We start from the raw sequence: 20,903 nt of genomic DNA on the forward strand, positions 1-20,903 counted from the left end.
TCTGTTTCTCTTTCTTCATTCCATCCCTCACCCAGTGGTATAGTAAGAGGGGGTGGGGGGGTGATCCGCCCCAGGCGCTGTCTTGGCGAGGGCACCGGCACCCTTTCTCTTCTCTGCCACCCACTCCTTCCCCCCCCCCCGCTGTACCTATATCTCTTCTTCAGCACGAGCAGCAACTCCAACATGCTTCTCAAACCAGCATTGGCTCTCCCTCTGACATCACTTCTGGGTCCCACGCCTAGGAAGTGATGTCAGAGGGAGAGTTGAAGCTGACGTGGGCAGCGAGTTGGTGATGCTGTTTGCACCAGGGAAGTTAAAAGAGATGGAAAGGAGGAGAAGAGGGGGAAGAGAGGTGCCACTGCCCCGGGCACCTCTCACCCTCACTACATTACTGCCCTCACCCACACTTAGGGTTAGCAGATTCCCTCTTCCACCCTACCCCAGCCCCATCCCTGCCCCGCCCCTGCCCTGCCCCCACATGAACCTTGTGTCTCCTTCTCTGAGCTCCAGCCCACATCTAGAGGCCTCTGCGAATGTGTGTGATGTCATCACGTTGACATCCACACATGTGCAGAGACCAGAATTGAACGCAATACTCCTAGTGAAGTCACACCATGGAGCGATACAGCACAGTTACTTATTTTCCAGGGACAGCAGGCAGATATTCCCACATGTGGGTGACGTCACCCATGGAGCCCCGGCACAGACAGCACCAAAAGTGTATTGCTACCTCCCGCCTGACACACGCCCATGGTTCCCCAGTTCTGTAAACAAGCTAAGAAGCCAACCAGGAGAGGAGGGTGGTTTGTGAGAATATCTGCCTGCGGTCCCTGGATAACACCCATTACGGTAAGTAACAGTGATTTATCCCAGGACAAGCCAGGCAGCATATTCTCACATGTGGGACTCTCAAGCTTACTACAATGGGATGGAGGAAGCGTTGGCCATTAAGAGAACAAATTTTGTAATACTGCTTGGCCGAAGTGACAGTAGTGAGATGTGAATATATGAAATGAGGACCAAGTAGCACTTTTACAGATTTCATCAATGGGAATGGAACATAAGAAAGCAACTGAAGCTGCCATAGCCTCCTATCCCATGACTCTAATTTTCTCAGGAACCTCTCATAAGGAATTTGTTTATTTATTCAATTTTCTATACTGTTCTCCCAGGACAGTTTACATGAGTTTATTCAGGTACTCAAGCATTTTTCCTTGTCTGTCCTTGTGAGCTCACAATCTATCTAATGTACCTGGGGCAATGGGGGGATTAAGTGACTTGCCCAGGGTCACAAGGAGCAGCATGGGTTTGAACCCACAACCCCAGGGTGCTGAGGCTGTAGCTTTAACCACTGCGCTTTTTGGAAATCTAGATACACTACATCAACCGGCTCATGTTTATTCACACCTTCAAAGAAATCAAGCAAATTTGTGAGGCAAGATCTCCCTTGGCTGAACTCATGCTGACACTGTCACATTAAATCATGGTTATCTACATGTTCCACAATTTTTATAATCGTTTCCACTATTTCGCCTGGCACTGAGGTCAGGCTTACCGGTCTGTAATTTCCCAGATCTCCCGTGGAACCCATTTTAAACATCAGCCTAACATTGGCCACCCTCCAATCTTCAGGTTACATAGCAGCAGATCAGCAATTTCATGTTTGAGTTCTTTCAGTACCCTGGGATGTATACCATCTGGTCCAGGTGTTTTAGTACTCTTTAATTTGTCAGTTTGGCTTAGTACTTCTTCCAGGTTCACTGAGATTTCTTTCAATTCCTCCATCTCATCTCCCTTGAAAACTATTTCCTGTTCTGGAAGGTTTCTTACATCTTCTTCCGTAAAGACCAAAACAAAGAATTCATTCAGTCTCTCCACTATGGCCTTATCCTCCTTGAGCACATCTTTTACTCTTTGATCATCCAACGGACCAGAGATGGAGAATGGAGAGTGAGGAGTGGAGGATTTAGGAGGAAAAAGGAGCAGCTCAGTCTTGAACATGTTGTTTCAGATGGTGGCGAGACATGTAGGCAGAAATGTCAGCCAAACAGGCTGAGAATTTTTCTTGGACTTTAGGTGAACTTTTGGGTGTAGAGAAGAATAGATCTGGGAGTCATCAGAATATAGATAATACTGGAAGCCATGGGAGGAGATCAGGACACTGAGGGAAAAGGTGTAGAGAGACAAAAAATAATCCGTACAGGCTTTTGTGCACTCTGGAAACTGTATACTATCTGATCTTATTTTAAGAACTTAGTGTTCCAATTGCTGGTGCGATCTTGTTGATTATAGATTGTAATATAGCTTTGCTTGCAAGCGATCATAAGCATCTCCACAGGCTCCGCATGCTTCAAAATACAGCTATACGGTTAATTTTCAATTTGAGATGAACAGACCACGTAATGCCTTATTTTTGTAAATTACAATGACTTCCTGTAGAGGTATATATTGTATTTAAACTAAGTTAATTTTGTTTTAAGGCAATTCATGGCCCATTAATTAGGTGCCATCGACTTGATGAATTACAGATCTAAAAAGAAATCGGCTTTGTGCTAGTCTAATAAGGTCCTCCAGCATCATCCCCATGGTTGTTTTCAACATGTCCAGCCATCTGATTGTAGGTTGCCCTCTTCACCTGGTTCTTTCGATCTTCCCAAACATGATGTCCTTTGCGAATGATCTTTCTCTTCTGACAGTGTGACCAAAATAAGACAGTCTTTTTTTTTTTTTTTTTGAACATCATTTTTATTAACTTCATCATTTCGAGTGGTTTGATCATTTCATAGCTTGTTTGATTTCTTCCAGAATCAATTTGTTAGTTCTTCTGGTGGTCCACAGCATGCATAAAATCCTTCTCCAGCACCAAAGCTTATAGCCTATTACCAGGATATTTATTGGATCATTTCTTCTTTAACAACTCTTCGTTCATGAAATTCATTTTTTAAATTTCCATCTACCAGGGGATGTATTTAGAAAAAGCATCATGATAGGTTGCTTTCTTAAAAGACAGCTATATAGGATTCATACTTATATCCTTTATTACCATCCTCCACCTCCTTTTTACATTTTAGGAAATAGTTAAAAACATATTTATTGAAGAAATATTTGAATGCTTAATGTTGTTTGATTATGGAGTTTGTCTTTTTTTCTTTTATAATTCACTGTAGATGTATAGTCTCCTTTATTGTTTGTTACCCACATCGAACGGCAAGGTTTTACGGGATATTAAAAAAATGTTATGTTATGTTTTATGTTTATGTATGAGAGGTGGAACGATCACACCATGAAGAGCTGGCATATGTACAGTATTATAGGAATGTGTTGTTAAAAGTAATACTGTAGAATTAAATAAGAAAGTATAAGCAGAGCCTTGTGGATCGTCTTAGCCCTATAGTAATGAGAGGACTGAAAAACCCAATTGCTTTGTATTGATTGCAGCTGCTATTGCTGTTCACCAGCCCCCTTGATGCTACTGTCCTAAGTAGAGAATGACACGGGGGCAGGAACCCATGAGTTTTGTTACTCTTGCTGTCCCTTTGCGGCTTGTGCAGATGAGGATGGAGCTTGCAGGAATGGGACAGGGATAGGAAAAGAGCATGTGGGGACGGTGAAAAATTTGTCCTCGTATCATTCTCTAGTCCTACCCCCTGATAGGACTACACATGGTCCCCTCCCTTCATGCATACCTTTTGGAGCACAGTACCCATGACATATTTGCGCAGGGTGGCTTCCAGTTCTGGATTGGGTGAAAGACCAGAGGCTCTCCTACAAAACACTGAAAGAAGCAAGCAGAGAGTCGGGTTATGGCTGGAGGTGGAGTGACAGAGAGAAACTTAAACACTCTTCATTGCCTGCATACCATCCGCATGTTCTTCATGTGCCACGTGGCTGCCATATTCATCAATGTAGGCAAGATGATCAAATGAAGGTTGCTCTGTAATGAACAGCAACTAAGGGAAGAAGAAAAAGTGCTGGCAGTGAATCTTTTTTCATAACAGTATTTCTGACATGGTACTATTCTACTTAAGCACTGTCCATATCTTCAATTACATCTAGATTTCAGGACGGAGAGTGAGGAGGGTGCTTGCTTATGCATGTAACATACAAAAGACAGTTATGCAGGTGACTTCAGTGCACACATTTTTATCCCAGCTAAGCGCATATATGCATAGAGCAAAGTGACTCGCCTGTAGCAGGTGTTCTCTGAAGACAGATATGGGCGACATCATCCATGGAACCTGGTATGGACAGTCAAAAAGGGTACTGTTAAAATTTATCACCACTCATACTTCACATGTGCTACTGCTTTCCACCTGACATCGGTTCACGGGACCAGCAGTTCAGTAAGAGATATGAGTGGGTTGTGAGAATATATACCTGATGTCCTCGGAGAACACCTGCTACAGGTGAGTAACTTTGTTTTCTCTGAGGACAAGTAGTTATATATTTTCACATCTGGGACTCCCAAGCTGCTAGGATCATGCCTCTAGACAGAGGGCTACAGTTAACATACATGACCCTGGCAAATTAAAAGGGTTGGCAGGAGAATTGGCATTTAGAAAGAGAACTCATTTTGCAAAACAGATTGTCCAAACCGACTGTTCCATCTGGAATGATGCTCCAAACACTAATGGGAAGTGAAAGTATGGACTGAGGACCAAGTAGCTGCTTTACAAATATAAGAACATAAAAATAGCCTTACTGGGTCAAACCAATGGTCCATCAAGCCCAGTAGCCTGTTTTCACTGGGCCAATCCAGGTCCCTAGTACCTGGCCAAAACCCAAGGCATAGCAACATTCCATGCTACCGATGTAGGGCAAGCAGTGGCTTCCAAGTCTTTCTCAATAACAGACTATGGACTTTTTTCCAGGAAATTGTCCAAACCTTTCTTAAAACCAGCTACGCTATCCGCTCTTACCACAACCTCTGGCAATGGGTGTAGAGCGGAGATGGGCTACTGAAGTTTGCCATAGCTCAAAACCTTATAAGGAGTAGCATGGCCTTCAAGCATCAGCCCAGTCCAAGCATATACAAAGTAGATACAGTCCGCAAGCCAAGTGGAATTGGTTCTCTTGGTGAGAGCCAGTCCAAGTCTGTTAGGGCTGAAGAATACAAAAAGTTGGGTAATCATTCTGTGAGGCTTAGTGTGATCTCCTCTACTTTTCAATGTCTATTTGTCATCTTTGGGACACAGGTTAGCTAAGTTAGGTGTGACATTTTATTGTTATGCACATGATATTCAATTATAATACCAATATATTCATCATTTTCTCAAGCTATGCACTACATTCCACTACAATTATAACTGTAGAATTATGATGACCAAATTTAAGCTAAAACTTAACTGTTAATCTCTATGTAAAGTCCTCTTGAGCGTAGAGTTGTAGCTTCCTCTACAAGGCATTTTGTGAACACTCTCAGTGCCAATGCTAAACCAAAGGGCAAAACTCTGTATTGAAAGTGTCAAGAACCTACTCAGAAGCCAAGGTATTTCCTGTGGGCAGGTAAGATTGAGATGTAAGTTGTAAGCTTTTTTGAGGTCTAGAGAGCAAAGCTAATCATTTTTCTCCAAAAGTGGTAGAGTGCCCAGAGAGACCATGCAAAACTTCTCCTTCACCAAGTATTTGTTGAGAGCATGGAGGTCTAGGATTAGGTAGAGACATCAAGTTTTCTTCAGTATCAGAAAATATTTGGAGTAGAACCCTCTCCTACAGTGGAACGTCTTCTATTGCACTGAGCTGGAGAAGGGCTGAAAGATCCTGGTGAAGGAGAGGTTTCAACAGGGTGATTTGGATATGTTCATAGTAGGCATCAAAACAATACAAACTTCAAATGGTATTGTATTAACAAAATATACAAATATTAAAGACCATTTGCAAAACATAAAAAATGGACTCTGCTTCTAAATTCCAACTTTTCATTGTTTATTACTTAAACCCTAAGTACAAATAAAAAAGCCAAAAACAGAAAACTATTACTGTTGGGGGATTCCATCATCAGAGGCATTAACCTTGGAACACAGGGCGAGGAGACCAAAATAGTGAAATGTCTTCCAGGATCCTCAGCTACCAGGAGTTCCAGGCAAATACTGACTATAATTAAGGAAGAAACTAAGGATTTTAACACTGATGTTGTTATCCATCTGGGAACAAATGACCTGGCCAACAACTCCACACTTGCAGCACAGAAAGCTTTTCGGGAGCTTGGTGAGGGCGTGAAACCTTTTGTAAAGACTTTAGCTTTTTCTGAAATACTGCCTGCATATGGAAAAGGAGAGCAAAGAATGAAAAACACAGAGGACTTTAATAGATGGCTCAGAGCCTGGTGTCATCAAGAAGGCTTCAGGTACATAGGAGGATGGGGAAATACATGGAAGGACAAGAAGCTATATTGCACTGATGGGCTACATATTACTACAGCAGGAAAAAGAAACCTTGCAGAGAAATTTAGACAATATTTTTCCAGGCATTTAAACTAGAAGGTGGGGGTGGTGTATGTACGAAGGACAATTATAGAGACCACCCCCGGCAAAAGAAAAAATGTGATAGTAGTAAAGGCTGCAACATAAGCAATATCAGCAACTCATTTCTTAGTATTGTAACGGAAAGTGAAACGACACAAAAATCCATACGAAAAAGGAGATTATCGCTGAAAAATAGCTGGAAAGCGATGACCACAAATGCTCGCAGTCTAAGCAACAAAGTTCATGATCTGCAAGCCCTGATATTAGAGGCAGATCTAGATATTGTTGCTATCACAGAGACATGATTCAGTGAATCACATGGATGGGATGCAAACATACCGGGATATAATCTTTTTAGGAAGGACAGAGATGGTCATAAAGGTGGAGGAGTAGCTCTCTATGTAAAGATCAATATCCAAGCGACCGAAATGCAAGGGACCTGGGGAGAGGAAGAAGCGATATGGATTGCTCTGAAAAGAGAAGATGGAACTTCTATCTACGTGGGTGTAGTCTACAGACCTCCGACTCAATCGCAGCAAATTGATAAGGATCTGATTGTGGATATCCAAAAGTTTGGAAGGAAAGAGGAGGTTCTGCTGTTGGGAGATTTCAACCTGCCGGATGCGGACTGGAATGTTCCGTCTGCGGAATCGGAAAGAAGTAGGGAGATTGTGGATGCCTTTCAAGAGGCTCTGCTCAGACAAATGGTGACGGAACCCACAAGGGAAAAAGCGATATTGGATCTGGTCCTCACAAATGGAGAGAGTATCTCTAATGTTCGAGTGGGTGCTCACCTGGGTAGTAGCGATCATCAAACGGTTTGGTTTGATATAACGGCTAAAGTGGAGAGCGGCCGCACGATACTTAAAGTCCTAGATTTCAAACGTACGGACTTTAATGCAATGGGAAAGTACCTGAAGAAAGAGCTGTTAGGATGGGAGGACATAAGAGAAGTGGAAAGACAGTGGTCTAAGCTGAAAGGAGCGATAAAAATGGCTACGGACCTTTATGTGAAGAAAATCAATAAAAACAAAAGAAAAAGGAAGCCGATATGGTTCTCCAACCTAGTGGCTAAGAAAATAAAGGCGAAAGAGTTGGCGTTCATGAAATATAAAAAAACCCAAGAAGAGGAGAGCAGAAAGGACTACAGGGTGAAACTGAAAGAAGCCAAGAGAGAGATACGTTTGGCGAAGGCACAGGCGGAAGAACAAATGGCTAAAAATGTAAAAAAGGGATATAAAAATTTTTTCAGATATATTAGTGAAAGGAGGAAGATAAAAAATGGAATTGCTAGGCTAAAAGATGCTGGGAACAAATATGTGGAGAGTGATGAGGAGAAAGCAAATGTGCTAAACAAATACTTCTGTTCTGTGTTCACAGAAGAAAATCCTGGAGAAGGACCGAGATTGTCCGGCAAAGTTACACGAGAAAATGGAGTAGATTCTGCGCCGTTCACGGAGGAGGGTGTTTATGAGCAACTTGAAAAACTGAAGGTGGACAAAGCGATGGGACCAGACGGGATCCATCCCAGGATACTAAGGGAACTCAGAGAGGTTCTGGCGAGTCCTATTAAAGACTTGTTCAACAAATCTCTGGAGACGGGAGTGATTCCTGGGGATTGGAGGAGAGCGGATGTGGTCCCTATTCATAAAAGTGGTCACAGGGATGAAGCAGGAAACTACAGGCCGGTGAGCCTCACTTCAGTTGTTGGAAAAATAATGGAAGTGTTGCTGAAAGAAAGGATAGTGTATTTCCTTGAATCTAATGGGTTACAGGATCCGAGGCAACATGGCTTTACAAAAGGTAAATCGTGCCAAACGAACCTGATTGAATTTTTTGATTGGGTGACCAGAGAGCTGGATCGAGGACATATGCTAGATGTAATTTATTTGGATTTCAGCAAAGCCTTTGATACAGTTCCTCATAGGAGGCTGTTGAACAAACTTGAAGGGCTGAAGTTAGGACCCAAAGTGGTGAACTGGGTCAGAAACTGGCTGTCGGACAGACGCCAGAGGGTGGTGGTTAATGGAAGTCGCTCGAAGGAAGGAAAGGTGACTAGTGGAGTCCCTCAGGGTTCGGTGCTGGGGCCAATCCTGTTCAATATGTATGTAAGTGACATTGCTGAAGGGTTAGAAGGAAAAGTGTGCCTTTTTGCAGATGATACCAAGATTTGTAACAGAGTAGGCACCGAAGAGGGAGTGGAAAATATGAAAAAGGATCTGCAAAAGTTAGAGGAATGGTCTAATGCCTGGCAACTAAAATTCAATGCAAAGAAATGCAGAGTAATGCATTTGGGGATTAATAATAGGAAGGAACCGTATATGCTGGGAGGAGAGAAGCTGATATGCACGGACGGGGAGAGGGACCTTGGGGTGATAGTGTCCAAAGATCTAAAGGCGAAAAAACAGTGTGACAAGGCAGTGGCTGCTGCCAGAAGGATTCTGGGCTGTATAAAGAGAGGCGTAGTCAGTAGAAGAAAGAAGGTGTTGATGCCCCTGTACAGGTCATTGGTGAGGCCCCACTTGGAGTATTGTGTTCAGTTTTGGAGACCGTATCTGGCGAAAGACGTAAGAAGACTTGAGGCGGTCCAGAGGAGGGCGACGAAAATGATAGGAGGCTTGCACCAGAAGACATATGAGGAGAGACTGGAAGCCCTGAATATGTATACCCTAGAGGAAAGGAGAGACAGGGGAGATATGATTCAGACATTCAAATACTTAAAGGGTATTAACGTAGAACAAAATCTTTTCCAGAGAATGGAAAATGGTAAAACCAGAGGACATAATTTGAGGTTGAGGGGTGGTAGATTCAGGGGCAATGTTAGGAAATTCTACTTTACGGAGAGGGTGGTGGATGCCTGGAATGCGCTCCCGAGAGAGGTGGTGGAGAGTAAAACTGTGACTGAGTTCAAAGAAGCGTGGGATGAACACAGAAGATTTAGAATCAGAAAATAATATTAAAGATTGAACTAGGCCAGTTACTGGGCAGACTTGTACGGTCTGTGTCTGTGTATGGCCGTTTGGAGGAGGATGGGCAGGGGAGGGCTTCAATGGCTGGGAGGGTGTAGATGGGCTGGAGTAAGTCTTAACAGAGATTTCGGCAGTTGGAACCCAAGCACAGTACCGGGTAAAGCTTTGGATTCTCGCCCAGAAATAGCTAAGAAGAAAAAAAAAAAAAAAAAAATTTTAAATTGAATCAGGTTGGGCAGACTGGATGGACCATTCGGGTCTTTATCTGCCGTCATCTACTATGTTACTATGTATGTTACTATGTTACTATGTTACTATTAAGTTTATTAATTCAAATGATTAGCTTTTAATCAAATTAAATTAATTAAGTTCTAATGGGGACATGCCTCAGACTTAGAAATATATGTTTCCCAAAATGGGATTACTCAAAGAGAGAAATAAATTACTCTCTTGCCTCCTTATAACATCACCGGCTATTAATAGTATACTTAGGATTAGAGATTGTACTAAGAGCTGAAATTGTGATCTTTCGAAGAATTTTCGGACTTGTCTTAGGTTTCTCATAACAACGAAAGTTTTCTGTATTGTTTTGTTTATTTGTGGTTGCATGGTGCAGCCTCTGTCAATAGTCATACCTAGTAGTTTTAGGGTGGTTTGAATAGGGTAATTGATTGAGTTGATTTCTAAATTGGTTGTGGTTGGGACTTTGTTATTTTCTAGGAGGATGAATTTAGTTTTGTCTGGGTTAAGTTTCAGTTTGTGGTCTTCCATCCAAGTCGTTACTGTAACTAGTGTTTGGTGTAGTGTGTCTGTCATTGCGTGCTTTGGTTGGTCGAAAGGTATGAGGATGGTGATGTCATCTGCATAACTATAAGAGGTTAGGCCTTGTTTGTTCAGGTAAACACCGAGAGAGTAGGGGATAGTGGAGATCCTTGTGGTACGCAGGGGTTGGACCAAGGTTTGGATTTTTCTTTGCCTGATTTTACTTTGTATGTTCTGGATTTTAAGAAACTTTCAAACCATGAGTATACTTTATCTGAGATGCCTATTGAGTCCAAAATTTGCAGTAGGATGCTATGGTCTACCAAGTCAAATGCAGCCATCATGTCCAGCTGTATGAGCAGCATTTTTTTTCCAGTGCTGAGGTGTTGTCTTGCTGTGTCGATAAGGGAGCCTAGTAGTGACTCTGTGCTGAAGTTAGTTCTGAAGCCAGATTGCATGGGGTGGAGTAAGTTATGGTTTTTGAGATAGTTGGTGAGAAGTATGACTACTAGTCCTTCTGTTAGTTTGATATAGAGAGGTCTTGAGGCAATTGGTCTGTAGTTGGATGGTTGGTCTTTGGTCCTTTTGGGTCTTTTAGGATTGGGGTGATGATGATTTCGCTGAGTTCCGTCAGAAAAATGCCGTCTGAGAGCATGGTTTGTATCCAATGTAGGAATAGAGTATGGAACTTAGTGCTCGAGAATGTCAGGAGATATGGTGGGCAGTGGTTGAGTTCACAGGAAACGTGGCTGTACTTATTGTAGAGTTTGTTGAATTCGGCCCAAAGTATCTTGGGGAATTGGGACCAAGTTCTGTCTGCAGCAGATGATTCATTTTCTGTGGGAAGTGTAGTGACATCAATTAGGTGGGCTGGGGTACTATTGAGGGTAGCTCTGGTGTTTGTAATTTTATTCTTGAAGTGTTCTGCTAGGAGGGTGGCTGAGGGGGAGGGGTTATTGTTAGTGGTTATATAGGGTTTGGTGTCAGTTAGTTCTTTTAATATTTGGAATAGTTTTTTGGTGTCTTGGGTTTCCATGCCTATTAGGTTGGTGTAGTGTATTTTTCTGTTTTCTTTTAATAGAAGTTTGTATTGTTTGTTAATTTTTTTCCAGGCAGTTTTCATGTGATCTAGATTGGTTTTTCTCCATTTTCTTTCCAGTTGTCTACATTATCTCTTGAGTAGGAGTAATTTGTCATTAGGGCATAGACAGGGGGTGGGTAAGCAGAGTGGGCAGACTTGATGGGCTGTAGCCCTTTTCTGCCATCATCTTCTATGTTTCTATGTTTCTATGAACCATTGGTCTGATCGTCTGCTGGTTCTGGTTTTGGTTCGTAGTGGGGCTTGTTCGTCAAAGATGTTATTGCTCAATTTTCCCCAGTGTGAAATGAAGTCTTTGGGGTTACATTCTTGGATTGTTTCATCTACTTTTGACCAGAATATGGTGGGCTCGATGTATTTGCGTGATGTGTTTGTTACTATTTTGGATACTGGTTTGGTTTGGTTTCTGGTCCAGTTGATATTGAAGGTGTATGAGTAGTGGTCTGACCAGAGGGAAGGGGACCAGGTACCATTAAAATTTCTGAAGTTGATGTTTGATGGGTCATGAAGGCTGCGATGTCAAGTTGGTGTCCTTTCTCATGAGTGGTTTCTGGGTTTAAAGGCATTGAGGAAAGAAAGGAGGTTGTCTACTGGCTTGGATGAATGGTCTTCAAGATGTAGGTTTAGATCTCCTAGGTTGTGTGCTGCTGTTAGTGAGTTTTGGTACATGAAATTTTCAAATTCGGGCCTTACCGTGGCCCAATTTCCCTGTGTTATATAACAGAGCATGCAGTTTAGTGAGTTTTTTAGTGTGGTGGCTGAGATTTGACATGCTAGAAGGTCCATGTATGGGGTGGATGTTTTTTTCCAGTATGTTTAGGGTTAGGGTGTCTTTGATTAAGATTGCTAATCGTCCTCCTCTTTTTTTCTCTCTGCAAGTCACTGTAATTTTGTATCCCTGAGGGCAGACTTTCGTAATTCTTGGTTCTGTGTCTGATGATAGCCAGGTTTCTGTGAGGAAGAGGCAGTCTAGATTTTCGTTTTTTTTCCAGATTTTTATAAATTCTGTTTTTGGGCCTAGGGCTCTGATGTTTAAGTAGCCACATTTAAGAATGGTGGTATTTGTTTGGTAGTTGCGATTCGTTTTAGGGGAGATGAGTAAATTTGGATGATGGTGAGGTTTGGTCTTCGGTTGTGTTGATCTTCTTCCCCAAGAAAAGGAAATGGGATGTTGACCGCTTGTTTGGTGGTTAGTGTTTCTGTCTGTTGGAACTCTCCTGTTGGGGTGATGGGTTTTGTTTGTAATTGCACTAGTGAGTATGTTGGGTAGGTTGTTTGCTACTGCCTTCCAGCTGGAGATAAGAAGGATTATCAATAGGATGATTTGGGTGTTTGTGGGATTAGCTTCATTTTAAAGATTGGGGCAGGTGATTAGAAGAAGCGTGGTTCTCTGTGATTAGGTTGTTGTTCTTGTACTGTGTCTGGGTAGGAGTATGGGTTGTGAAAAGAGTTGTTAGGAGTGGAAGCTGTGGTAGAGAGAAGGTTTTGACGTAGATGCCAGGTCTCTCCTAGGTCGCTTCGCAAAGGCGCTGTCGCTAAGTGAAGCGCCTTAGACGCGCGCCTTAGACGGCGCGCCGAACAGCTGTTGAAATGCAGTTGAAATACAAGCAGCAGCACCCCAAACAATCCCTTCACTCTGGGCCACTAAGTCAAAGTCCAACAGGTCCTTTTCACTCTCCTGGCCACCAAGCCAAGAGTCTCGCAGGTTTTTTAAATCACGGCAACCAAGCCAAGAATCTCCAAGGCTTTTTAACACCGGCCACCAAGCCAAGAGTCTCCCAGGTTTTTTCACTCCCGGCCAACAAGCCAAGAGTCTCGCAGGTTTTATCACTCCCGCCACTAAGCCAAGAGTCTCCCAGGTTTTTTAACACCGGCCACCAAGCCAAGAGTCTCCCAGGTTTTTTCACTCCCGGCCAACAAGCCAAGAGTCTCGCAGGTTTTTTAACACCGGCCACCAAGCCAAAAGTCTCCCAGGTTTTTTCACTCCCGGCCAACAAGCCAAGAGTCTCGCAGGTTTTATCACTCCCGCCACTAAGCCAAGAGTCTCGCAGGTTTTATCACTCCCGCCACTAAGCCAAGGGTCTCGCAGGTTTTTGCACTCCCGGCCACCAAGCCAAGAGTCTCGCAGGTTTTTTTACTCCTGGCCACAAAGCCAAGAATATCGCAGGTTTTATCACTCCCCCCACTAAGACAAGGGATTCACAGGTTTTTACACTCCCGGCCACCAAGCCAAGAGTCTCGCAGGTTTTTTCACTCGAGCCAACCAATCCAAGAGTGTTGCAGGCTTTTTCACTCCCGGCCACCAAGCCAAGAGTGTCGCAGGCTTTTTCACTCCCGGCCACCAAGCCAAGAGTATCGCAGGTTTTTTAACTCCCAGCCACCAAGCCAAGAGTCTCCCAGATTTTTTTACTCCCGGCCACCAAGCCAAGAGTCTCACAGATTTTTGCACTCCTGGCCAAAAAGCCAAGAGTCTCACAGGTTTTTGCACTCCCACCAAGCCAAGAGTCTCCCAGGTTTTTTACTCTCGGCCACCAAGCCAATAGTCTCACAGATTTTTTTTACTCCCGGCCACCAAGCCAATAGTCTCGCAGGTTTTTTCACTCCCGGACACTAAGCCAAGAGTCTTGCGGGTTTTTTCACAACAGGTCACCATGCCAAGAGTCTCGCAGATTTTTTTTACTCCCGGCCACCAAGCCAATAGTCTCGCAGGTTTTTTCACTCCCGGACACTAAGCCAAGAGTCTGGCAGGTTTTTTCACTCCCGGCCACCAAGCCAAGTGTCTCGCAGGTCTTTTCATTCCCTGCCACCATGCCAAGAGTCTTGCAGGTTTTTACACTTCCGGCCACCAAGCCAAGAGTCTCGCAGGTTTTTTTACTCCCGGAAACCAAGCCAAGAGTCTCGCAGGTTTTTCTACGCCCGGCCACCAAGCCAAGAGTCTCCCAGGTTGTTACACTCCTGGCCAAAAAGCCAAGAGTCTCACAGGTTTTTGCACTCCCACAAAGCCAAGAGTCTCCCAGGTTTTTTACTCTCGGCCACCAAGCCAATAGTCTCACAGATTTTTTTTACTCCCGGCCACCAAGCCAATAGTCTCACAGGTTTTTTCACTCCCGGCCACCAAGCCAAGAGTCTCGCAGGTTTTTTCACTCCCGGCCACCAAGCCAAGAGTCTCGCAGGTTTTTTTACTCCTGGCCACCAAGCCAAGAGTCTCGCAGGTTTTTTTACTCACGGCCACCAAGCCAAGAGTCTCGCAGGTTTTTCTACGCCCGGCCACCAAGCCAAGAGTCTCCCAGGTTGTTTACTCTCGGCTATCAAGCCAAGAGTCTCACAGGTTTTTTCACTCCGGACCACCAAGCCAAGAGTATCGCAGGTTTTTTAACTCCCAGCCACCAAGCCAAGAGTCTCCCAGATTTTTTTACTCCCGGCCACCAAGCCAAGCGTCTCACAGGTTTTTGCACTCCTGGCCAAAAAGCCAAGAGTCTCACAGGTTTTTGCACTCCCACCAAGCCAAGAGTCTCCCAGGTTTTTTACTCTCGGCCACCAAGCCAATAGTCTCACAGATTTTTTTTACTCCCGGCCACCAAGCCAATAGTCTCGCAGGTTTTTTCACTCCCGGACACTAAGCCAAGAGTCTTGCGGGTTTTTTCACAACAGGTCACCATGCCAAGAGTCTCGCAGATTTTTTTACTCCCTGCCACCAAGCCAAAAGTCTCGCAGGTTTTTTCACTCCCGGCCACCAAACCAATAGTCTTGCAGGTTTTTGCACTCCAGGCTACCAATCCAAGAGTCTCGCAGGTTTTTTACTCCCAGCCACGAAGCCAAGAGTCTCGCAGATTTTTTCACTCGAGGCCACAAAGCCAAGAGTCTCGCAGATTTTTTTACTCCTGACCACCAAGCCTTGAATCTTCCAGGTTTTTTTTCACTCCCGGCCACCAAGCCAAGAGTGTCGCAGGCTTTTTCACTCCCGGCCACCAAGCCAAGAGTATCGCAGGTTTTTTAACTCCCAGCCACCAAGCCAAGAGTCTCCCAGATTTTTTTACTCCCGGCCACCAAGCCAAGAGTCTCACAGATTTTTGCACTCCTGGCCAAAAAGCCAAGAGTCTCACAGGTTTTTGCACTCCCACCAAGCCAAGAGTCTCCCAGGTTTTTTACTCTCGGCCACCAAGCCAATAGTCTCACAGATTTTTTTTACTCCCGGCCACCAAGCCAATAGTCTCACAGGTTTTTTCACTCCCGGACACTAAGCCAAGAGTCTTGCGGGTTTTTTCACAACAGGTCACCATGCCAAGAGTCTCGCAGATTTTTTTTACTCCCGGCCACCAAGCCAATAGTCTCGCAGGTTTTTTCACTCCCGGACACTAAGCCAAGAGTCTGGCAGGTTTTTTCACTCCCGGCCACCAAGCCAAGTGTCTCGCAGGTCTTTTCATTCCCTGCCACCATGCCAAGAGTCTCGCAGGTTTTTACACTTCCGGCCACCAAGCCAAGAGTTTCGCAGGTTTTTTTACTCCCGGAAACCAAGCCAAGAGTCTCGCAGGTTTTTCTACGCCCGGCCACCAAGCCAAGAGTCTCCCAGGTTGTTACACTCCTGGCCAAAAAGCCAAGAGTCTCACAGGTTTTTGCACTCCCACAAAGCCAAGAGTCTCCCAGGTTTTTTACTCTCGGCCACCAAGCCAATAGTCTCACAGATTTTTTTTACTCCCGGCCACCAAGCCAATAGTCTCACAAGTTTTTTCACTCCCGGCCACCAAGCCAAGAGTCTCGCAGGTTTTTTCACTCCCGGCCACCAAGCCAAGAGTCTCGCAGGTTTTTTTACTCCTGGCCACCAAGCCAAGAGTCTCGCAGGTTTTTTTACTCACGACCACCAAGCCAAGAGTCTCGCAGGTTTTTCTACGCCCGGCCACCAAGCCAAGAGTCTCCCAGGTTGTTTACTCTCGGCTATCAAGCCAAGAGTCTCACAGGTTTTTTCACTCCGGACCACCAAGCCAAGAGTATCGCAGGTTTTTTAACTCCCAGCCACCAAGCCAAGAGTCTCCCAGATTTTTTTACTCCCGGCCACCAAGCCAAGCGTCTCACAGGTTTTTGCACTCCTGGCCAAAAAGCCAAGAGTCTCACAGGTTTTTGCACTCCCACCAAGCCAAGAGTCTCCCAGGTTTTTTACTCTCGGCCACCAAGCCAATAGTCTCACAGATTTTTTTTACTCCCGGCCACCAAGCCAATAGTCTCGCAGGTTTTTTCACTCCCGGACACTAAGCCAAGAGTCTTGCGGGTTTTTTCACAACAGGTCACCATGCCAAGAGTCTCGCAGATTTTTTTACTCCCTGCCACCAAGCCAAAAGTCTCGCAGGTTTTTTCACTCCCGGCCACCAAACCAATAGTCTTGCAGGTTTTTGCACTCCAGGCAACCAATCCAAGAGTCTCGCAGGTTTTTTACTCCCAGCCACCAAGCCAAGAGTCTCGCAGATTTTTTCACTCGAGGCCACAAAGCCAAGAGTCTCGCAGATTTTTTTACTCCTGACCACCAAGCCTTGAATCTTCCAGGTTTTTTTTTACTCCCAGCCACCAAGCCAAGAGTCTCGCAGGTTTTTTTACTCTGGCCTCCAAGCCAAGTGTCTCGCAAGTCTTTTCATTCCCGTCCACCATGCCAAGAGTCTCGCAGGTTTTTAAACACCCGGCAACCAAGCCAAGAGTCTCGCAGGCTTTTTCACTTACGGCCACCAAGCCAAGAGTCTTGCAATTTTTTTTACTCCCGGCCACCAAGCCAAAAGTCTCGCAGGTTTTTTTACTCCGGCCAACAAGCCAAGTGTCTCGCAGGTCTTTTCATTCCCGTCCACCATGCCAAGAGTCTCGCAGGTTTTTACACTCCCGGCAACCAAGCCAAGAGTCTCGCAGGCTTTTTCACTTACGGCCACCAAGCCAAGAGTCTGGCAGGTTTTTTCACTCCCGGCCACCAAGCCAAGTGTCTCGCAGGTCTTTTCATTCCCTGCCACCATGCCAAGAGTCTCGCAGGTTTTTACACTTCCGGCCACCAAGCGAAGAGTCTCGCAGGTTTTTTTACTCCCGGAAACCAAGCCAAGAGTCTCGCAGGTTTTTCTACGCCCGGCCACCAAGCCAAGAGTCTCCCAGGTTGTTACACTCCTGGCCAAAAAGCCAAGAGTCTCACAGGTTTTTGCACTCCCACAAAGCCAAGAGTCTCCCAGGTTTTTTACTCTCGGCCACCAAGCCAATAGTCTCACAGATTTTTTTTACTCCCGGCCACCAAGCCAATAGTCTCACAAGTTTTTTCACTCCCGGCCACCAAGCCAAGAGTCTCGCAGGTTTTTTCACTCCCGGCCACCAAGCCAAGAGTCTCGCAGGTTTTTTTACTCCCGGCCACCAAGCCAAGAGTCTCGCAGGTTTTTTTACTCACGGCCACCAAGCCAAGAGTCTCGCAGGTTTTTCTACGCCCGGCCACCAAGCCAAGAGTCTTCCAGGTTGTTTACTCTCGGCTATCAAGCCAAGAGTCTCACAGGTTTTTTCACTCCGGACCACCAAGCCAAGAGTATCGCAGGTTTTTTAACTCCCAGCCACCAAGCCAAGAGTCTCCCAGATTTTTTTACTCCCGGCCACCAAGCCAAGAGTCTCACAGATTTTTGCACTCCTGGCCAAAAAGCCAAGAGTCTCACAGGTTTTTGCACTCCCACCAAGCCAAGAGTCTCCCAGGTTTTTTACTCTCGGCCACCAAGCCAATAGTCTCACAGATTTTTTTTACTCCCGTCCACCAAGCCAATAGTCTCGCAGGTTTTTTCACTCCCGGACACTAAGCCAAGAGTCTTGCGGGTTTTTTCACAACAGGTCACCATGCCAAGAGTCTCGCAGATTTTTTTACTCCCGGCCACCAAGCCAAAAGTCTCGCAGGTTTTTTCACTCCCGGCCACCAAACCAATAGTCTTGCAGGTTTTTGCACTCCAGGCAACCAATCCAAGAGTCTCGCAGGTTTTTTACTCCCAGCCACGAAGCCAAGAGTCTCGCAGATTTTTTTACTCGAGGCCACAAAGCCAAGAGTCTCGCAGATTTTTTTACTCTGGCCTCCAAGCCAAGTGTCTCGCAAGTCTTTTCATTCCCGTCCACCATGCCAAGAGTCTCGCAGGTTTTTAAACTCCCAGCCACCAAGCCAAGAGTCTCGCAGGTTTTTTTACTCTGGCCTCCAAGCCAAGTGTCTCGCAAGTCTTTTCATTCCCGTCCACCATGCCAAGAGTCTCGCAGGTTTTTAAACTCCCGGCAACCAAGCCAAGAGTCTCGCAGGCTTTTTCACTTACGGCCACCAAGCCAAGAGTCTTGCAATTTTTTTTACTCCCGGCCACCAAGCCAAAAGTCTCGCAGGTTTTTTTACTCTGGCCTCCAAGCCAAGTGTCTCGCAGGTCTTTTCATTCCCGTCCACCATGCCAAGAGTCTCGCAGGTTTTTACACTCCCGGCAACCAAGCCAAGAGTCTCGCAGGCTTTTTCACTTACGGCCACCAAGCCAAGAGTTTGGCAGGTTTTTTCACTCCCGGCCACCAAGCCAAGTGTCTCGCAGGTCTTTTCATTCCCTGCCACCATGCCAAGAGTCTCGCAGGTTTTTACACTTCCGGCCACCAAGCCAAGAGTCTCGCAGGTTTTTTTACTCCCGGAAACCAAGCCAAGAGTCTCGCAGGTTTTTCTACGCCCGGCCACCAAGCCAAGAGTCTCCCAGGTTGTTACACTCCTGGCCAAAAAGCCAAGAGTCTCCCAGGTTTTTTACTCTCGGCCACCAAGCCAATAGTCTCACAGATTTTTTTTACTCACGGCCACCAAGCCAACTGTCTCGCAGGATTTTTCACTCTCGGCCACTAAGCCAAGACTCTCACTGGTTTTTTCACTCCCGGCCACCAAGCCAAGAGTCTCCCAGATTTTTTTACTCCCGGCCACTAAGTAAAGAGTCTCGCAGGTTTTTTCACTCCCGGACACTAAGCCAAGAGTCTTGCGGGTTTTTTCACTCCAGGTCACCATGCCAAGAGTCTCACAGGTTTTTTCACTTCCGGACACCAAGCCAAGAGTCTCGCAGGTTTTTGCACTCCAGGCAACCAATCCAAGAGTCTCGCACGTTTTTTACTCCCAGCCACCAAGCCAAGAGTCTCGCAGGTTTTTTTACTCTGGCCTCCAAGCCAAGAGTCTTGTAATTTTTTTTACTCCCGGCCACCAAGCCAAAATTCTCGCAGGTTTTTTTACTCCGGCCTCCAAGCCAAGAGTCTTGCAGTTTTTTTCACTCCCGGCCGCCAAGCCAAGAGTCTCGCAGGCTTTTTCACTCCCGGCCACCAAGCCAAGAGTCTCGCAGGTTTTTTCACTCCCGGCACCAAGCCAAGTGTCTCGCAGGTTTTTTCACTCCCGGCCACCAAGCCAAGTGTCTCGCAGGTCTTTTCATTCCCGGCCACCATACCAAGAGTCTCGCAGGTTTTTTCACTACTGGCCACCAAGCCAAGAGTCTCGCAGGTTTTTTTACTCCCGGCCACCAAGCCAAGAGTCTCGCAGGTTTTTCTACGCCCGGCCACCAAGCCAAGAGTCTCCCAGGTTGTTTACTCTCGGTCACCAAGCCAAGAGTCTCGCAGGTTTTTTCACACCGGGCCACCAAGCCAAGAGTATCGCAGGTTTTTTAACTCCCAGCCACCAAGCCAAGAGTCTCCCAGATTTTTTTACTCCCGGCCACCAAGCCAAGAGTCTCACAGGTTTTTGCACTCCTGGCCAAAAACCAAGAGTCTCACAGGTTTTTGCACTCCCACCAAGCCAAGAGTCTCCCAGGTTTTTTACTCTCGGCCACCAAGCCAATAGTCTCACAGATTTTTTTTACTCCCGGCCACCAAGCCAATAGTCTCACAAGTTTTTTCACTCCCGGCCACCAAGCCAAGAGTCTTGCAGGTTTTTTCACTCCCGGCCACCAAGCCAAGAGTCTCGCAGGTTTTTTCACTCCCAGCCACCAAGCCAAGAGTCACGCAGATTTTTTAACTCCCGGCCACCAAGCCAAGAGTCTCGCAGGTTTTTTTACGCCCAGCCACCAAGCCAAGAGTCTCACAGGTTTTTGCACTCCTAGCCACCAAGCCAAGAGTCTAGCAGGTTTTTTCAATCCTGACCACCAAGCCAAGAATCTCGCAGGTTTTTTACTCCCAGCCACCAAGCCAAGAGTCTCGCAGGTTTTTTTACTCCCGGCCACCAAGCCTTGAATCTACCAGGTTTTTTTACTACTCGCCACCAAGCCAAGAGTCTCACAGGTTTTTTTACTCTGGCCTCCAAGCCAAGAGTCTTGCAATTTTATTTACTACCGGCCACCAAGCCAAAATTCTCGCAGGTTTTTTTACTCCGTCCTCCAAGCCAAGAGTCTTGCAGTTTTTTTCACTCCCGGCCGCCAAGCCAAGAGTCTCGCAGGCTTTTTCACTCCCGGCCACCAAGCCAAGAGTCTCGCAGGTTTTTTCACTCCCGGCACCAAGCCAAGTGTCTCGCAGGTTTTTTCACTCCCGGCCACCAAGCCAAGTGTCTCGCAGTTCTTTTCATTCCCGGCCACCATGCCAAGAGTCTCGCAGGTTGTTTCACTTCCGGCCACCAAGCCAAGAGTCTCGCAGGTTTTT

At 45.8% G+C, this 20,903-nt stretch overlaps 1 protein-coding gene across 1 annotated transcript in view; it reads right to left on the reverse strand.

The window, feature by feature from the left end:
- ADCY10 (adenylate cyclase 10) overlaps window positions 1–20,903 on the reverse strand; it is an 803,671-nt gene that overhangs the window by 668,803 nt on the left and 113,965 nt on the right. Inside the window, exons 6-7 of the mRNA XM_033944139.1 lie at window positions 3,860–3,950; window positions 3,687–3,775 (exon numbers count right to left, since the gene is read on the reverse strand). Coding sequence (XP_033800030.1) covers window positions 3,687–3,775; window positions 3,860–3,950 — 180 coding nt within the window. The remainder of the gene's footprint in view (window positions 1–3,686; window positions 3,776–3,859; window positions 3,951–20,903) is intronic.

The sequence above is a fragment of the Geotrypetes seraphini genome, chromosome 5 (assembly GCF_902459505.1).
Source record: "Geotrypetes seraphini chromosome 5, aGeoSer1.1, whole genome shotgun sequence".
In the NCBI taxonomy this organism is placed as follows: Eukaryota; Metazoa; Chordata; class Amphibia; order Gymnophiona; family Dermophiidae; genus Geotrypetes; species Geotrypetes seraphini.